The sequence below is a fragment of the Heptranchias perlo genome, chromosome 31 (genome assembly GCF_035084215.1).
Source record: "Heptranchias perlo isolate sHepPer1 chromosome 31, sHepPer1.hap1, whole genome shotgun sequence".
In the NCBI taxonomy this organism is placed as follows: domain Eukaryota; kingdom Metazoa; phylum Chordata; class Chondrichthyes; order Hexanchiformes; family Hexanchidae; genus Heptranchias; species Heptranchias perlo.
In genome coordinates, this window is record NC_090355.1 from 34,277,688 (window position 1) to 34,295,742 (window position 18,055).

The 18,055-nt window shown below is 43.6% G+C and overlaps 1 protein-coding gene across 5 annotated transcripts in view; it reads left to right on the top strand.

Annotated features, from left to right (window-relative positions):
* The window catches only part of sptan1 (spectrin alpha, non-erythrocytic 1), a 94,826-nt gene that overhangs the window by 57,349 nt on the left and 19,422 nt on the right, over nucleotides 1-18,055 (top strand). For 3 of the 5 annotated variants that reach the window (XM_067969948.1, XM_067969950.1, XM_067969949.1), the window contains 11 exons: nucleotides 249-446; nucleotides 1,647-1,793; nucleotides 4,654-4,757; nucleotides 7,672-7,834; nucleotides 8,282-8,296; nucleotides 9,049-9,180; nucleotides 11,660-11,797; nucleotides 13,254-13,358; nucleotides 14,322-14,530; nucleotides 14,713-14,833; nucleotides 16,471-16,592. In XM_067969948.1, the coding sequence (XP_067826049.1) occupies nucleotides 249-446; nucleotides 1,647-1,793; nucleotides 4,654-4,757; nucleotides 7,672-7,834; nucleotides 8,282-8,296; nucleotides 9,049-9,180; nucleotides 11,660-11,797; nucleotides 13,254-13,358; nucleotides 14,322-14,530; nucleotides 14,713-14,833; nucleotides 16,471-16,592 (1,454 nt within the window). The remainder of the gene's footprint in view (nucleotides 1-248; nucleotides 447-1,646; nucleotides 1,794-4,653; nucleotides 4,758-7,671; nucleotides 7,835-8,281; nucleotides 8,297-9,048; nucleotides 9,181-11,659; nucleotides 11,798-13,253; nucleotides 13,359-14,321; nucleotides 14,531-14,712; nucleotides 14,834-16,470; nucleotides 16,593-18,055) is intronic. The other 2 variants (XM_067969947.1, XM_067969951.1) reach the window with 1 other exon arrangement.

An 18,055-nucleotide genomic window follows, 5' to 3' on the forward strand; every position in this document is an offset into this window, starting at 1 on the left:
GTTGCAAATGTTTTTAGTTCTTTGTTTCTTCCCTCTTGGTTTTTAAGGGGAGATTTTCCACCTCATTGCTCCTGTTGCATGCTTGGTGCAAATGTGGACAGAAAGTCATTGACGGGAGATGTACAATTTCCTGATGTGCGCTCCTGGCATGCAGCAGGAATGCTGAATCAGCAAATCTCTACTTTAAAACAATTAAAGTAAATATTTATCTTTTTCTCCTAACTTTGTTTTATTCCCATCCCCCGCAGGAGCATCGTACTGAGATTGATGCCAGGGCTGGCACTTTCCAGGCGTTTGAACAGTTTGGGCATCAGCTGCTTGCTCGAGGGCACTATGCTTGCCCAGAGATCAGGGAGAAACTGGATATCCTGGAGCGTGAACGTGCAGACCTGGAGAAATCCTGGATCCAGCGCAGAATGATGTTAGACCAATGTCTGGAGTTGCAGGTGATGAGAGACCGCACCATGTTCTGTACAAGTAGTTAAATTTATCGCACACTAAATCTAGGGTAGGGAGTTTGCTACTGGGGCAGAGATCCCAGTTGAAACTCCTACTGGTCTTATGAGCTTAGCCTGGAGAAGTGCACCTTTTGTGCCAGTTTGATTCTTGCAGATTTAGAACCATGTGAATTGCAACTCAACTACCCTTAGAATAAATTGTACCATACTTTGAGTTGCAGCAGATCAATCAGATGGTGTCAGCAACCTGAGAGCGCCATTGCTGTCCTTCTTTAAAGACGTTATTGGCTTGGTTTTTAGCCAGTGTGTTGCAGTGGGGCAGCGCTGATGAAGCCGTAGTGAATGGAAAGTGGAATCCCAACAAGTTTAACTGAACAGTTGGTCAAAAAAGTTAACTACAAATGAGGGAGGCTCTTCGGCCCATCTAGCTTATTCTATTGTGGAAACCTACTATTCCTCACCTCCTCTCTCTTCAATTACTTCAGAATTTTTGCCTCTGCTCCCCTACCTGGAAAATAATTCTGGGTGTTGATCACTCTTTACATCAAAAAGTGTTTCCTGAAATCAGTCCTGAACTTGCCTTTTACCAGTGACTCCTCTTCCTGCAGTTGTGCAGTAGTGCTTCGATTAACCTTTCCTATTCCACTTGGTACAACAACTTGATTTTTCTAACCCCAACGTTACACCTAAACTTTGTGATCTCTCCACAGTTACCTTTTTATTACTAGCACCAGATTGTGCTAGTAGGTTTTGTAAATGTTCCAAAGCAAGTGAAGTATTTGTAAAACATGCTAGAAAGTAGATATTTGGAAACAACTTCTGACCCACATCCTCTCAACAGCCATTTTTACCCATCCTACTATGAGAATTAAGATAATCGAGGCTCACTGTTCTAGTAAGAATGTGACAACAAATATCATAGGTTTATATCTCATGACTAGTTCTTGTGACATTCTAGTACTCTTGGGTAAATTCACCAATCTCGCACTTCCTAGCTGAGAGGTACAACGCGAAGGGAGCATGAGTCAGAGAATTGGCGCTACAACGTTGTAGCCCTATTTCTAACCCACGCACCCTTCGATTGTAGCTCCCTGCTAGAAGTGTAGGATCGGGCGAATGTATACTTGAGCAGAAAGTTGGACTTCCTTCCAATTCTAATACTATTTCTATATTTTGTTTCTTGGGTAGCTGTTCAACCGTGACTGTGAACAGGCCGAGAACTGGATGGCAGCACGCGAAGCATTCCTGGCCAGTGACGACAAGGGTGATTCCCTGGACAGTGTGGAGGCCCTCATCAAGAAGCATGAAGATTTTGATAAAGCCATTACAGTCCAGGTAAAAGTGGTGAAAGAGACCTGTTGTATAATGGTAATTTATTTAATTAATCTGCAATTAACTGGCCTAATATGTTAGATATGGTGCAGATGTAATACTTTAGACTTCTTTATCTCTACAGTAGGTCACAGCAGGTCATATAAGCAGAAACAGGTTAGCCAGGAATATTAGCTTTTCAGAATGGGTCAAGTATTATTCTTGATGCATACAAAGGAATAAGAAACAAGTATTCAATCATCATCTTCTGAGAGTCCATGTGTGATTTGCACTGTTGTGGATTCTTCCCAATTTATTTAGCTTCCTGAGGGAGATGTTTAATCACAGATAAAATTCCAATGAGATTTCTCCCTGACTTGAAAGTAGCAAACCTCCCAAAGTATCAATCTAATATTAAAGTCCACATTCATAGACCTCCCAACCTAAGGAAAAGTTTCTGAGGGTGAAGTCTCAAGTCAAAAGCTGACGACATGCGATGCAGCCAGACTTGCAAGGGATTCGGAAAAGTTTTAGGCCCTCAGAAGCTTTAGGTTGTTACAACAGAACATAAGAAATAGGAGCAGGAGTAGGCCGTACGGCCCCTCGAGCCTGCTCCTCTATTCGATAAGATCATGGCTGATCTTTAACCTCATTTCCACTTTCCCGCCCAATCCCCATATCCCTTGAGTCCAAAAATCTATCGATCTCAGCCTTGAATGTACTCAATGACTGAGCGTCCACAACCCTCCGAGTGAAGAAATTCCTCCTTATCTCAGTCTTAAATGGCTGACTCCTTATCCTGAGACTGTGCCCCCTAATTCTAGATTCTCCAGCCAGGGGAAACATCCTTTCAGCATCTACCCAGTCAAGCCCCCTCAGAATCTTATATGTTTCAATGAGATCACCTCTCACACTTCTAAACTCTAGAGAATAAAGGCCCATTCTACTCATCCTGCACTTAGAAATGTGGAAGTAGACAGAAGGAAAAGAAAGAAGAAAGACTTGCACATTTACATAGTGCCTTTCACAACCTCAGGACATCCCAAAGTGCTTTACAGCCAATGAAGTACTTTTGAAGTGTAGTCACTGTTGCAATGTAGGAAATTCGGCAGCCAATTTGCACACACAGCAAGATCCCACAAACAGCAATGTGAAGAAAGCCACTCAGTGTGTTGTGTCTTTGCCGGCTGTTTGCTAGAGCAATCCAGAACTAATCCCACCGCCCTGTATTTGTTGTGCTTGCTATACAATATATCAGTAGACAACTTGCACTTATAACACCTTTTTAACATAGCGAAATCCCCAAAGTAGGGGAAGAGAGACTGAGCAGAAGTTCGGAAAAGAGTTAGGGGAGGTGACAAAAAGTGTGAGAAATAAAGAGCTATTATAGAGGCTTTTGAAGGTGAGGAGAGATGAAGCAAGGCACAGCGGTTCGGAAGAGAATTCCAGTGTGCAACGGCATGATTGCTGGAAACTCTGAATAATTGGAAATTTATATATGCATTAGAAAATGGGGGGATTTTTTTTTAAGCCTTGTGTTGATGTAGTTTCTGGCTCTTGTAACAGAGTAGTGAACTTACAGACCGAAACAGATCATTTTTGTAGTGAGCAATTTCAGCCATTTTGATGGTGTGCAGAATCCCATTCTACTCCATCGCCACAGTGCCGCCCAGTGGCTGAAGTTAGATATTACGACACAATTCGGCCTCAGTCAGGAGCATTCAAGCTTCTGGCCTTCGGGAATAAAAATAGAAAATGCTGGAGAAGCTCAACAAATGAGGCAATATCTGTGCAGAACTGTTCTGATGAAAGGCCTTCGACCCGTAACGTTAACTCTGTTTCTTTCTGCACAGACGCTGCCTCACTTGCTGAGCTTCCTCAGCATTTTCTGTTTTTATTTCAGATTTCCAACATCTGCTGTATTTTGCTTTTGATCTTGTCTTCGGGGCCATTTAGATGTATACCATGGAGCCTTGTGGGCTGCATGTAAACTTTTTAAAACCATTTTCCTGTTCATTTGAGTATATTTCAAGCTGCAGCTACTGACTGATTGTAGGTATTGTGATGTAGTATTTATCCACCGATCAGGCAACAGTGCTAAGAACAGCCTCTTTCAAACCTCCAGGGCCACAGTAGACAAACACAATAAATTAATGAAAAAGAACTAAGATGCCCGGTCCAGATTGCCAGGGCTCAAGGGCTGAAATGGCCCACGGGCTTTAGTTTGGATCCGCTTGGCCGAGAGGGGGGAGAAAAGCTCTGGTTAGTTACCAGAAAATACAAATTACAACCCATACTTGACCTAAATCTAATTCTGTGAATGACTCCACTAAAAGAAAAATAACTTGACAAGTTGCTATTCTGTGATAACCCTACATATCCCGATCAATCACACATGGTCATGCTGGGGCAATTGTGAATCGAGTTACATCAAAACTACAACACAAACAGGCCATTCGGCCCAACTGATCTATGCTGGCGTTTATGCTCTACACAAGCCTCCTCCCTACTTCATCTCACCTTATCAGGATACCCTTCTATTCCTTTCTCCCTGTGTTTATCTTAAATGCCTCTATGCTATTTGCCACAACTACTTGTGGTAGCGGGTTCCACATTCTTAGCACTCTTTGGGTAAAGAAGTTTCTCCTGAATTCCCTATTGGATTTATTAGCCACTATTTTATATTTATGACCCCTAGTTCTGGGCTCCCCCACTAGTGGAAACATTTTCTCTACGTCTACCCTATCATTATCTTAAAGACCTATTTGAGGTCACCCCTCAGCCTTCTTTTCTAGAGAAAAGAGCGCCAATCAAAAGAATTTCTAAGTGTGAAAGGTTCTGTCAGGAATTTGGTTCATTTATTTTTTTTCTCTACTTTTCACAGGAGGAGAAGATCGCAGCACTGCAAGCCTTTGCCGATCAGCTGATTAGTTCTGAGCACTACGCAAAGGGCGATATTTCAAACCGTCGCAATGAGGTACTGGACAGGTGAGTGTCTTAATGAATAAGAAATGAAAGTGGAAAAAGAACTAAGATGCCCGGTCCAGATTGCCAGGGCTCAAGGGCTGAAATGGTCCACAGGCTTTAGTTTGGATCCGCTTGGCCTAGAGGGGGGAGAAAAGCTCTGGTTAGTTACCAGAAAATACAAATTACAACCCATGCTCACGACACGTTTGCCTTACGCTTCCTACTGCACATATGTGATGCATGCCCCGTGGCTGCAGCACAGGTAGTGGCAGGTTGGGTGAGGCTGACTGTGAAAGAGATGCATGAGAGGGTAAGTATGAGATAGAGCCATGAGATTGTATGAGGATTGGGTTGAATGGTAGTGGTGGGATGAGTACTGGCGAAGTGAGTAAGTGCAGGTAAGATGAGGATGAGCTTTGAGTGGGTGTGAGGAGTGACGTGATAGAGTAGTGTTGGCAGTGCGAAGGAGATGTGGGGTGGGGGCGGTGATGTGGCAGACGGAGTGTTGGGGAATGAGTAAGTGTACTCACTTTGGCTGTCCTACTTAGGTCATTGAAGTGCCTCCTGCACTGTATGTAGGTGCGCGATATGTTGGTGGTGCAGGTGACCTCCTTTGCTACCTCGAGCCAGGCCTTGGTGGCGGTGGCAGAGGCAGGCCACTTCCCGCCCGCCGGGGGGAGGATCTCTGTCCTCCCCCTCCTCCTCACCCCATCCAATAAGACCTGGAGTGAGGCATCATTAAACCTGGGAGCAGCCTTTCCCCTGGGCTGCTCCATGCGATAATTTTTCCTATTTTCTGCAGCATCAGTCAGTGGAGGACTGCCCCTTTAAATAGGGCTCCTCTAGCTCACAGCCTATGCTGCGCATACGCATCCGGCCGCTGCGCAGCTTTCCAGCACCCCGATTTCAATGGGCGCGTTACCCACGCGCTCAGTCGACCCCCCGCTGCCAACCCACCGCCCTCCTAATATCGGGCCCATGGTCTCTAATCAAGGAAATTGGACTTTTCTCGCAGAAGGGGGGAAGAGCAGTTTGAAGCTGCTTTCTCCAATTTACTTGGCACTTTTCACTGTGCTATCACGTTGGTTCATGACCCGACTAGATCCAGGAGAGGGAAAATGCTTGCGTTTGAACAGCAGTGAAGCTGTATTGCTAAATCCTTGGTAGCCCCTGAGTGGAGGAACCATATACTGAGAACAAAAGTAGGTTCCCACTTGTACCAAATTCAAGTGGCGTCTCCCCTCCACATTACAGGAAAGATGTGATTGTATTAGAGACGGTACAGAGGAGATTTACGAGGATGATGCCAGGGCTGGAGAATTTTAGGTATGAGAAAAGGTTGGATAGGCTGGGGTTGTTTTCTTTGGAACAAAGGTGGCTGAGGGGAGATCTAATTGAGATATATAAAATTATGACATGACTCGATCCATTCTATTTCCCTTAGCAGAGGGGTCAGTGACCAGGGGGCATAGATTTAAAGTAATTGGTAGAAGGATTAGAGGGGAGCTAAGAGAAATGTTTTCACCCAGAGGGTGGTGGGGGTCTGGAACTCACTGCCTGAAAGGATGATAGAGGCAGAAACCGTCATCACATTTAAAAAGTACTTGGATATGCACATCAAGTGCTGTAACCTACAGGGCTACGGACCAAGTGCTGGAAAGTGGGATTAAGCTGGGTAGTTCTTTTGCGGCTGGCACGAACGTAATGGGCCAAATGGCCTCCTTCTGTGCCATAACTTTCTATGAAAATCTGATGGTGGAAGCATTTATGGTGTTCGACATGGTCAACCACTTCATCCGCCAGCATTGCCGGTCCTGTGCGGTCCACCTCTGTGACATTACACTAGTTTGGTTCCACTCCCACATGTCTCAACAAAATCAGAACATCTCTTGTAATGGTTTCTCCTCCCATTTCCCCCCCCCCGCACCAGGATCACCAAATGAGCTCCAGATCTCCATCCTTGGCCCTCTTTTCCTTGCTGCTCCTCTGAGACATCATTTATAGTTTCCTTATGTATTATGATGACACCCTGTTCTACTGCCCTGCCACTATTCTTGACTCTTCAACTACTGCTGTGTTGTCCATCTGCTCATCCAACCTCAAGTCCTGGATGAATAAGAAGTTCCTTCAACTCAACATCAGCAAGACTGAAACCGTCCTGTTCGGCCACCGCCATAAGTAGCCCCTAATCTCATACCTCCACCTGGTGGCTCTCTCAGGCCGACCCCAATGGTGCACAACTTCAGCATTCTGTTTGACACTGAGCCTTGCTTTAAACCGTACATCATGGGTACCACCTAGAAGTCCTATTTGCACCTCTGCAGCATCACCTGCTTCTGCCCTAACCCCACTGCCCAGAAATGTCCACTGAGGCCTTTGTCCCCTCCAGCTTCTCTTTACTCCGATGCTCTTGCCAGCCTCCCGCGATCTGCTCTTCATAAATTGCAACTCATCCAAATCTTAATTAAATCCTGATTCCCTGTCCTCACCAACTTTAACTTACTCCCTAACCCCAACTCATTGACTTCAAAATCTTTGACCTCAACTAAATGTCCCTCTATGGCCTCACTCTTCCCTAAATCTAAGCCTGCTTCAACCCTATGATCCTGCATGTGCCCACTGCTCTTTGACACTGACTCTGGTCTCCTTTACATCAACACCTCTGCCACCTCCACCCCCTCCCCCCACCCCCCCCAGCCCCACCTCCACCTTCAGCTGTGGAGCCTTCAACTATCTAGGCGCCACACTCTGGAAAGCTGTCCCTAAATCTTCCCCTCTCCCAACATTGTCTGGTGTTTGGTTATTCTCACCTCTGTGAAATGCAAGGGGTGTGTTTTTTTTTAACATGCAAAGTACTATATAAGTTGCAACCTGTTGCGTACATCTGAGTGGTCCTTCATGCGGATCGTTTCTCACCGTTAAAATGTCTTGGTAGGTGGCGTCGCCTCAAAGCTCAGATGATTGAGAAGAGATCAAAACTCGGAGAATCACAGACCCTCCAGCAGTTTAGCCGGGACGTGGATGAAATTGAGGCCTGGATCAGTGAGAAGCTCCAAACTGCGACTGATGAATCTTACAAAGATCCCACAAACATTCAGGTATTTAACCCTAGAATGTTTATTTCCCCACCCCCCCCCACCACCCTCCGTCCTTTCGTGGGTCTTGCTGTTCACTTTCCCCTGCTGAGAGGACAGGCTACCTGCTCCAAGGCCTCTGGTAATGCTGCACTAAAACCAGCTGTAAAGAACTGCCTGGAGTGCCCCTCTCTCTGCTTTTGCTCCTTTTTTTTAATAAAAACTCTTCCTCCTTCTCCCTGTGGGAAGGTGTCTGGCATCTGCCTGATGTCTCCTCATGTCGACACAGTTAAGACTGCGAGCTGTCTGTGCTCTAAGCTCTGACACACCCCTTCAAAGTAAACCTTTTGAACAGAGGACATTAAGGCTTATAGTAGAAAATGTGTTACATGAGCAGAAATTTCAATTGAGCTTAATTCTTTAACCATTCAATATTGATATACTTAATCTTTTCTCTTGATCTGTTTTTAGCTGTCCAAACTGCTGGTAAGTGATTTAGTGGCTTTTGTCCAGCCAGGTTTATGTCTTGTCTGTATAAAGGCACCTTATTGAAGTTGTTAGATTGTGTTTTGTAAACCTTTTTTTGTTTAGTGCTTGCAGTTTATCTGCCTGTCCTGTGAGTTTAAGTTGGCACACCTTTAGCATTGATGTTGCTTCTAGTATCTTTGGTGTCTCTTTGGTTTAACAGGTAATTCTGCTGACTTCTTTTAAACCGTATTGCATTTATTTTAAACTTAACACTAAAGACATTTGTTCAGTTGACTTTGTCCTGTCGTTGGGAACTCTTGGTTGCCTGGTTATTACTAGTGTGTGGTGTTTGTCAGTATTAACCCCTATTGCTATCCTAATCGTGATTACCTCCGAGGCCTTATGACTATTGCAATGATGGGTTTATCTGGCTTTCCGGGTAGAAATGGGTATTTGACAATAGCTGTGAATAAAATCTGATAACAGCATTCTTAGCAACTGGTCCCAACATGAAGTTATATGGCCATTACAAATTGTGAAAGTAATTCAAAATCATTATAATATGTGATCTGCATTGTTATTACAAAGTGGGAGAATTGTGCAGAACTGCAAGGGAAGCTATAGTTTTGATGTCGTTGGAGACTCAAATTGCACCAGTTTAAAATTACTTTGAAGTTGTCACTTGGTTTCTGACATGATATAGGCCTCGGAGGGAATCTTTGAATCCTGACCTTTTTTTGTATAGTGAATATTGTGTTACTCTTCCACAGAGCAAACACCAGAAGCACCAGGCATTCGAAGCAGAGCTGCATGCCAATGCCGACCGAATCCGTGGGGTCATGGACATGGGGAAATCGCTGATCGACCGAGGGGCTTGTGCTGGTAGTGAAGAGGCTGTCCAGGTGACCACAGAATTTAACTTACTTAAAGTGAAGAAAAAGAAACTAACTTGAAAATCACAGAAACTTGAGATCATTTTGGTCCATCGTGACTGTGTGCTATTGCGAGCTCCGCGGTGCAGTTATCTACTCGTTCCATTTTCCTGAGAATGAGGTGCTGGGTAGGGGAGGGAGGAATGAAAATTAATATTTGATCACAGATCCAGAACAGGAGCAAATCTATTGTCCACTGAGAAAGACAGACTTGCATTTATGTAACACCCTATCACGTCTCCTAGCAATGTCTTTTAAACACACCACGCAGCATAAAGTGCAGTGACTGGTGTTATATCGGTACCTGGTGTTACTGCAGTAGCCTCATGCAGATACCAATACTTAGGTGAGCAGTGTTGACACTTCTTGAACACTTACAGGTGTTTTAATGTGCAGTGTGATCTTTTGGTTGCTGCTATGGAATCCACAAGCAAAGGGGTGAAGGGAGGTTCAAAACACCCCACAGTGGAATTTATTAGATTCAATCCAGTGCAAACCTGCCAGTGTACATGAGGCAAACTATTACAGCTCCTGATTTTCGGAATTTTTGGGACTAATCTGCTGCGTTCCATTCTCGCCAAATGGTATTGCATCATTTAAGTGTGCATGTGGAATAGAGTGCAGGGCACTTCACTGGGAGAAATGCGTCACAGCCCTAATATAGTAAATCTGAATACTGGACCAGGAGTACGTGAACAAATTATAGACACGAGAAATGTATTTACAAAGGATAACATAAATAGTGCAATACATGCTGTTGATGGCTAGAGATGATGTGGAGATGCCGGTGATGGACTGGGGTTGACAATTGTAAACAATTTTACAACACCAAGTTATAGTCCAGCAATTTTATTTTAAATTCACAAGCTTTCGGAGGCTTCCTCCTTCCTCAGGTAAATGTTTGACACTTTGCGAGTTCCATTTTCCTGAGAATGAGGTGACATCAGCTAACATTTACCTGAGGAAGGAGGAAGCCTCCGAAAGCTTGTGAATTTAAAATAAAATTGCTGGACTATAACTTGGTGTTGTAAAATTGTTTACAGATGGCTAGAGAGAGAGAGAGAGACACACACGCACCTTTTACATCCAAAGAATAGACTTTCGAATGGCTATTATTTACAGAACTGTGTGCGTATGCATGTGGATTGTCTTCAAAATTTGGTTGGAAGTATAATAATTTCTCACTTAGGATTTCATCATCGTAATGGGCTAAATCAAAAGCAATTATGGTGTGCACTGTAGGCCCTGGGACTTCACCTGGTTTTCACCATAATTAATAAGCTCTGAAATAGAAACGTAGCACAATAAAGGGCTTTTTCACTTGAGGTGCCCTGCTTCTTTGATTTGAGCAACTCCAAATGGTGGTGTCGGAGGAAATGGAGAGACTTCTTTAAGAGGAATAGTGAAAGTGAAGTAAAGAATCTAGATTAATAGTCTGGGCTTTATCTTCAACCCCCCTCCCACAACCCTTTTTGAAACCTACACTGTAGAAAACGAAAATTTTAAAAAATAACTTCATTGATAATCAAAGATTTTAAGTAATGGTGATCATGTGTCTCTGCTGTCCAATCCTAAATCAGTTTATAGATCAGTGGGCTTTTTTTTTACCCTGAGCATACCGGCAAGGCCGGCATTTATTGCCCATCCCTAGTTGCCCTGATAAGGTGGTGATACAACTGAGTGTCTTGCTGGGCCACTTCAGAGGTCAATTAAGAGTCAACCATGTTGGTGTGGGACTGGAGTCACATAAAGGCCCAGTACTGGTAAGGACGGCAGGTCTCCTTCACTAAAGAACATCATTGAACCTAGTCCAACAGTTTCAGGGTCACTTTTTTTATTTCCTGATTTTTTTTTAATATACTGAGTTCAAATTCTCAAGCTGCCCATGGTGGGGTTCTCTGGATTATTAGTTGAGGCCTCTTTATTTCTAGTCCAGTAACATAACCACTATAGTACCCATACTGTGAGGAAAATTGCTTTATTTTGGTGGCGGCCGGGATAGAATGGTGTTTGTCACAATGATGTTGTTTTTAAAAAGTATTTTTAATTCACAGCAACCAGACACAGTGGGGGTAATTTTCACTTTGGGCACGGGAGGAAAACTGGGGGTAGCAGATCACCCACCAGTTGTACACCTCACCCGATTTCCTTTTCCACTGACCGATCCACAACTGCCAGTTTTCCGCCCGTGCCAAAAGTAAAAGTTACTTTTATGGATGGAAAAGTTATTAAGTAAAAATATGATGGTGGTCATTGTATCCAACGTGTTGGAGAAAGCTATGGTTTGGCCCCTGCAGCTATTTATTGTAGTCTAGCTGACAACACGGACTGTTGGCTCACTTAACATTTTTCTTGCTGTGGCTTTTACAGTTACTTACTGAATTTTCATTAAGTTGGGGGATTTCCTTGTGATTGACGAACCCTGCTTCAATGTCCTCTTATCTGATAGGCTCGTTTGGGAACGCTGAAGGAACAATGGGATTATTTAGTGCAGAAATCAGCAGAAAAGAGTCAGAAACTGAAAGAGGCCAATAAACAGCAAAATTTCAACACTGGAATCAAAGACTTTAACTTCTGGCTGTCGGAGGTAAGCGAATTAACACAGTACTGTGCACATTTTTAAAGGAATTGAATTTTCGCCCTTTATAAAGAACATCCTTTCATGGACTTTGCCATCTTGCTAGTGGCTGGAATTGCCTGTAGAATTCTGCTTGTAAAGTGTTTTATATCTATCTATCTATCTATCGATCTACCTCGCGATCTATCTATCTATCGATCTACCTCACGATCTATCATGTCTTGCCCAGGGCAGCAACATCAAGGCAAAAAAAAAATACACTGGACCAGTTTATAAATTATTCCCTGTATTAGAGGACATAAGTATACACACTTCAGGATCTTGCGATAATTCTGTTACATCAGCTTGCGACTCACTGTAGCACATTATCCACAATATGCAATACCTTCTCTACATCCTGTTTGATAAATATGGTCATATAAGAAAGGAGGAACTTAATATTCTGGATTTCACCTTAAGTTTCCCCATCCCTCTTCAAACAATACGTTACTCTACTCATGATACTTGCTGCAGACTAAATCTTCGACTCATGCTCCAGTCAAGCTGGGATCTGCTCTGAGTGTAGCCTCACTGAATTTGCCCTATATGTCATTCTGTTTGTCCTAGAGATTGTCATTAAAAAAGTTTCTAATGGATTCATTACCAAAATCCAGATTTCTACATTGGGTTTTGTTGCCAAGTGTTGCTATCTCGTCAAGGGAATGCTTTTCTAACACATTTAAGCAGTATGACAGAAACTTAATTCTGTGGTTCCAGTTGAGAGCCAGAGTACCATGTAAAGATTATTTTGTATTGTTCTATGGCCACTGGCTCCCTTAGCTCAGGTCTCCTGCAGTCGACAGTCAGATGAAGCTAAAACACCTGGATTTTGTTAAACCAGCAACCAGGGAAATTCGTATTTCCATGGGTCATTGAACCTGCTGTTGGTCTAACTGTGCCTAATAAAATCACTGCACTGGCAGCAGCGTAACCTGGGCACATCCCATTGTTGATGTCATGCTGTGATGTTCTCTTGTCGCATCACCTATATACTCTCCATTCCATGTGCTTCTGTGCATTGTGAGGTTACTAGGTGATGACGTAATACAATTACGTTGCAGGTCTGCAGTGGCCAATTTGTTCTGGCCACTTTGCTTAGCTGCTGATTAACAGGGGGACTGGCAACACAATTTAAAAGTAAATTCAGGGAAATGGCATTCTTGGCTAATACCTGGTATATAATATGAAAGGTCCTTAAGTGTGATAAAACTCCAGAGTTAGAATTTTTAAAGATTCCCTGTTCTTTTAATAAGGATTTTTCAGCCTTATATTTGTGTTTGGTTGTTTACTTTTCAAATGCTTGGATCAGATGCTTGTTAAATCAGATTTTGTATCGGTAACAGGTATTGTACCTGTCATTTGAGATTTTTATTCCATTTTTTTGATAATTGTTGGCACTGAGTGAGATTCTAGTTTCTTTTTATAGGTGGAAGCTCTGCTGGCCTCTGAAGACTATGGGAAGGACTTGGCATCTGTGAATAACCTATTGAAGAAGCACCAGCTTCTGGAAGCAGACATTTCTGCTCACGAGGTAAAGATGGAGGGTTTGTTGTAAGGAAGTCTGGCTCTATTTGTGGATAAGAGAAATGGGAGTGTTGCCATGGGCATTGACCTTTTGAGAGCAGAGCCACAACTGTTCATGGGTCATTAGGGATTGTGGCTGCCAGGGATTGTGCCATTCTACTTTTCTGCCTCGGAGCTGTGCACCACTTCCTGTGGTGGATGGTAAAGCTTCTTAAAACATGAACTGTTGCAACTTGTAGTCATACATAAATTTTAAAAAGAAATTACAGAATAATCCAGTCTTTGCCTCACAGTTCAAAGAATCATACAGCACAGAAGGAGGCCTTTCAGCCCCTCGTGCCTATGCCGGCTCTTTGAAAGAGCTATTCAATCAGTCCCACTCACCCTGCTCTTTTCCCCATATCCCTGTAAATTTTTTTCTTTTCAAGTTCTCATAAGAAGTGGCTTTTCAGTTTCACTCAATAGGACGCTTTGCCCTCTGTTATTGTCACAAAGCAGATTGTAGAGAGCTGATGAAATGTGCAAGATTTGGAACATTTTTTGAGCTCTAGTAGCTTCAAAGTAGTGACTTATTCCAAACACCAGACTTGTACAGCAGCAGGAAAGCTCATCACTCGCATCCGAATAGAATGCTTCTCAGAGATCCCTGGTAATGTGACGTTCCTGAAAGATACTCATTAAAACCTGGGTTTAAGCACATCGTGGATCCAACAAAACCAGCTTCACTGTTCCATCTGGTGGTAGAATAGTTGAGAAACACTTTTGGCGTTCCTAATGTTTAGTGTTCCAAATGGATATTTGGTTTGACCAAGCTAGCACGCATATCGGGCGTCTTAGTGAAGGCCTAAGCGAAGTAAGAAGTGCAGCTCTCATTCTGATGATCTGCTTGCTATATTACAGAAACAGTTCACTGTGATAATGTCACAGGTTGATCTTTTCTAAATTGGGTCATTATTCGACTGTGTTTCAGGAGCGCCTGAAAGACCTGAACGGCCAGGCCGATAGCCTCATGTCCAGCGATGCTTTTGACACCACCCAGGTGAAGGACAAACGTAGTGCAGTGAACAGCCGGTTTCAGAAAATTAAAAACATGTCTACTGGTCGTCGTGCTAACCTGAACGAATCACATAGACTTCACCAATTCTTCCGTGATTTGGATGATGAGGAATCCTGGATAAAGTGAGTTGGAGAGGAAAGTTGAACACTTAGAAAAGCTGGCTTTTAAAAGTTGCACTTTTGTGTTAAGCTGGTATTAATCGAACGTGCATTTGAATCTGGAATCCCTACACTTGTTAGCTGGGCTCTGGTCATATCCAATTCTGTGTAAAGCTGATGTGGGATGATGCTTTTTATTTGAACAGAGAGAAGAAATTGCTTGTGAGTTCTGAAGATTATGGCCGGGATCTGACTGGAGTACAGAACTTAAGGAAGAAGCATAAGCGTTTGGAAGCAGAGCTGGCTGCACACGACCCAGCTATCCAGGTCAGAGTTGCCTGATATCCTTGCACATATTCCCAAAGACTTCTTCTAACCGGACCTGGTTTGATACTAAGTGATACAGTGGTGCACCAACACACACTGTACCAAGCCACAGATTGAGTGGGTCAGAATTCACACCAGTGATGCCTGTTTATCCAGTTCCTCACCGTGGCCATATTGTCAGAGGGATATTCTGAGTTAGAGTCCTGGCACTTTTACACAGGGACTCGCTTTGGCCCATTGTCTGGCTGCTTGTCTGCCAGGGTGGCCTGGAATAGAATATAGGAACCTAGAACATAAGAAATAGGGGGAGTAGGCCATACGGCCCCTCGAGCCTGCTCCGCCATTCAATCAGATCATGGCTGATCTTCGACCTCAACTCCACTTTCCCACCCGATCCCCATATCCCACCTGATCCCCATATCCCTTGATTCCCCTAGAGTTCAAAAATCTATCTCTCTCAGCCTTGAATATCTTCAATGACTGAGCATCCACAGTCCTCTGGGGTAGAGAATTCCAAAGATTTACAACCCTCTGCATGAAGAAATTCCTCCTCAGCTCAGTCTTGAATGGCCGACCTCTTAACCTGCGACCATGCCCTCTAGTTCCAGACTCTCTAGCCAGGGGAAACAACTTCTCAGCATCTACCCTGTCAAGCCCCCTAATAATCGTACATGTTTCAATGAGATCACCTCTCATTCTTCTGAACTCCAGGGAGTATAGGCCCATTCTACTCAACTTCTCCTCATAGGACAACCCTCTCATCCCAGGAATTAATCTAGTGAACTTCGTTGTATTGCCTCCAAGGCAAGTATATCCTTCCTTAGATAAGGAGACCAAAACTGTATGCGGTAAGTATTCCAGGTGAGGTCTCACTAAAGCCTTTTCAACCGTAGTAAGACTTCCTTACTCTTCTACTCCAACCCCCTTGCAATAAAGGCCAACATGCCATTTGCTTTCCTAATTGCCTGCCACGTCTGCTGTCAGATTTTGATTTCAGGAAAACCTAAAGGGTGGCGATGAACCTTTTTATGTGGCAAGTCAAAGAGTTAAACTCCTGGTAGTCGCAGTGGTGGTAAACCTGGGACACGAAAGTAAAGCAGTTTCACACACGGCACCAGCTTCTCCCGTTCATGTGGCAGAGCCTTCAAAAGCACATAGTCCCAGGACAAGTCTCAAAGCAAGCTTTTACAAAGTGTCTTTTTAAAAATTTTAAATTGCGTTACTTTAATGATATAACATTACAGAACTTTGTGTATTTGCTTAATGCTTCCTAGACGTAGTCAGTCTCCAATCCACATAGTAGCTTTGTGCTGCAGACCCATGACAACTAGGAACTGGGTTGAGACTGTCCAAACTCAATTCACAGTAGATCTGTTTTAAGCCAAATGTTCCAAAAAAAGGGTTATCAGTGATCTTTTCACTTTTTTTTGTTTGAGGATGTTGTGGGGAGAAGTCCCTCCTTGTGCTTGTCTTAAATCCAGAGAAGTACAAACTATTATACAAACAGTGTATAAACCAGGCAATTAAAACTTGAGAACAGATGGACAATCTGGACCGTCAGTCCATCCCTGGTTCGAGTTAATTTCTCTGGTATTAAAGGAGTTTCTCATGGTTGATTGTTCCTCTTTTTACATCAGTCTGTACTGGAGACAGGAAAGAAGCTGTCCGATGATAACACCATTGGAAAAGATGAAATTCAGCAGCGACTTTCCCAATTTGTGGCACACTGGAGGGAACTGAAGGAATTTGCTGCTGCTCGGTATGTCCGGCTTATTCAGGGTGGGATTGAAGGCTGCGTTTTTGCTGAATTGTAATGTTGCTGTTGGAAGAAAAAGGCTAAAATGCTGTAAACACACAGCTTGTCAGTCAGCATCTGTGAGGAGAACGGACAGGTCATCGTTTCGGGCCAGGCCCTTCCTCAGAAAAAGCATTTATATAGCGCCTTTCATGACCTCAGGACGTCCCAAAGCGCTATACAGCCGATGAAGTGCATTTTGAAGTGTTGTCACTGTTGTAATGTAGGAAATTAGAACTGACAAATGAAGATGAACAAGCAATTTAATAGGATCGGGGAAGAAACAAACAATTAAATACTCCTGGCACAAAGAACAAGTGTCAATTGAATGACTTGTAACCTTACGAGAAAAGCAGGAAATTATTAAATGTAACATATCCACCTCAATCAGCTAATAGAAGGATGCATTAAAACAAAGAACGTGTAAATAGCTAAAGCCAAGAGAGACACATCTGAGGAAAAAGGTTTGTTTTGTTCTCCTTCTCCCTCCCTTAATTTCCAATTCTACTAAAATGTTTGCTCATTTCTCAGTTCTGAACAAGGGCCCAGCCTGAAACATTAATCAGTCCATTCTCTCTACAGAGGCTGACTGACCTGCTGTGTGTTTCCAGTATTTTCTGTTTCAGATTTCCAACATTAGTAGTTTTCTTTCCTGTTGATGTTGATTCTGGTGGTCCGAAGCTTCAGTGGTCTAGGTTAGAATATCAGGTTCTTGGGACGTTTGCCCGCAGGCTTTCCCCAGCTTATGCATCGCCGCTGTTTTTTAAGACGGCTGTGGACTATGCTTGAACGTAGCATTAATAAAAAGTAACCAAAGGGTTGGCAGCGGGCCAGATGATTTTTGTGGGGCCCACTGGAGCACTCATGCACCTTGTGATAAAATGGATAGCCTAGCCAGGTGGGTGGTGAAGGATAGAACACTAGAGCCTGGTCTTCAGTTGCTTCCAAGCCTTTATTCACAGAGATCCACATTACCCACTGTGCACCCCCTAGATAAGCTCTCACATAAATGGATGCGGGAGTCCCCAATTGATATGCACCACCTGAATACAATTAACACTAATTGATGTAAACCATACAATTAACACTCCTGACTCCATTTTAAAAAAACAGCAGCTCCTTTAAGGACTGCCGGTTTGGCGCCTCAATGCCGGCAAAAAGTGGGACTGATGTGCACTGCGCTTGCTGCGCCCATTTCTCCTTGAAACTTTCAATCGGGATCCTACGAAAGGCTTTGGACCCCGATTTGCAGATTTAAACAGCCTTCCGCCTGTCTCGGGCAGAATGCTAGGCACCCCTTTAAAGGCCTGCCTGAAAGCTGATTCGGGTCTCCTGGGCAAATGGTTGTACAAGGTCCCCCCCCACCAAATTTCCGACTGCAGCAGTTGAACATCACCCCGAGGGGGGTCTACAATACTAGTTCCGAT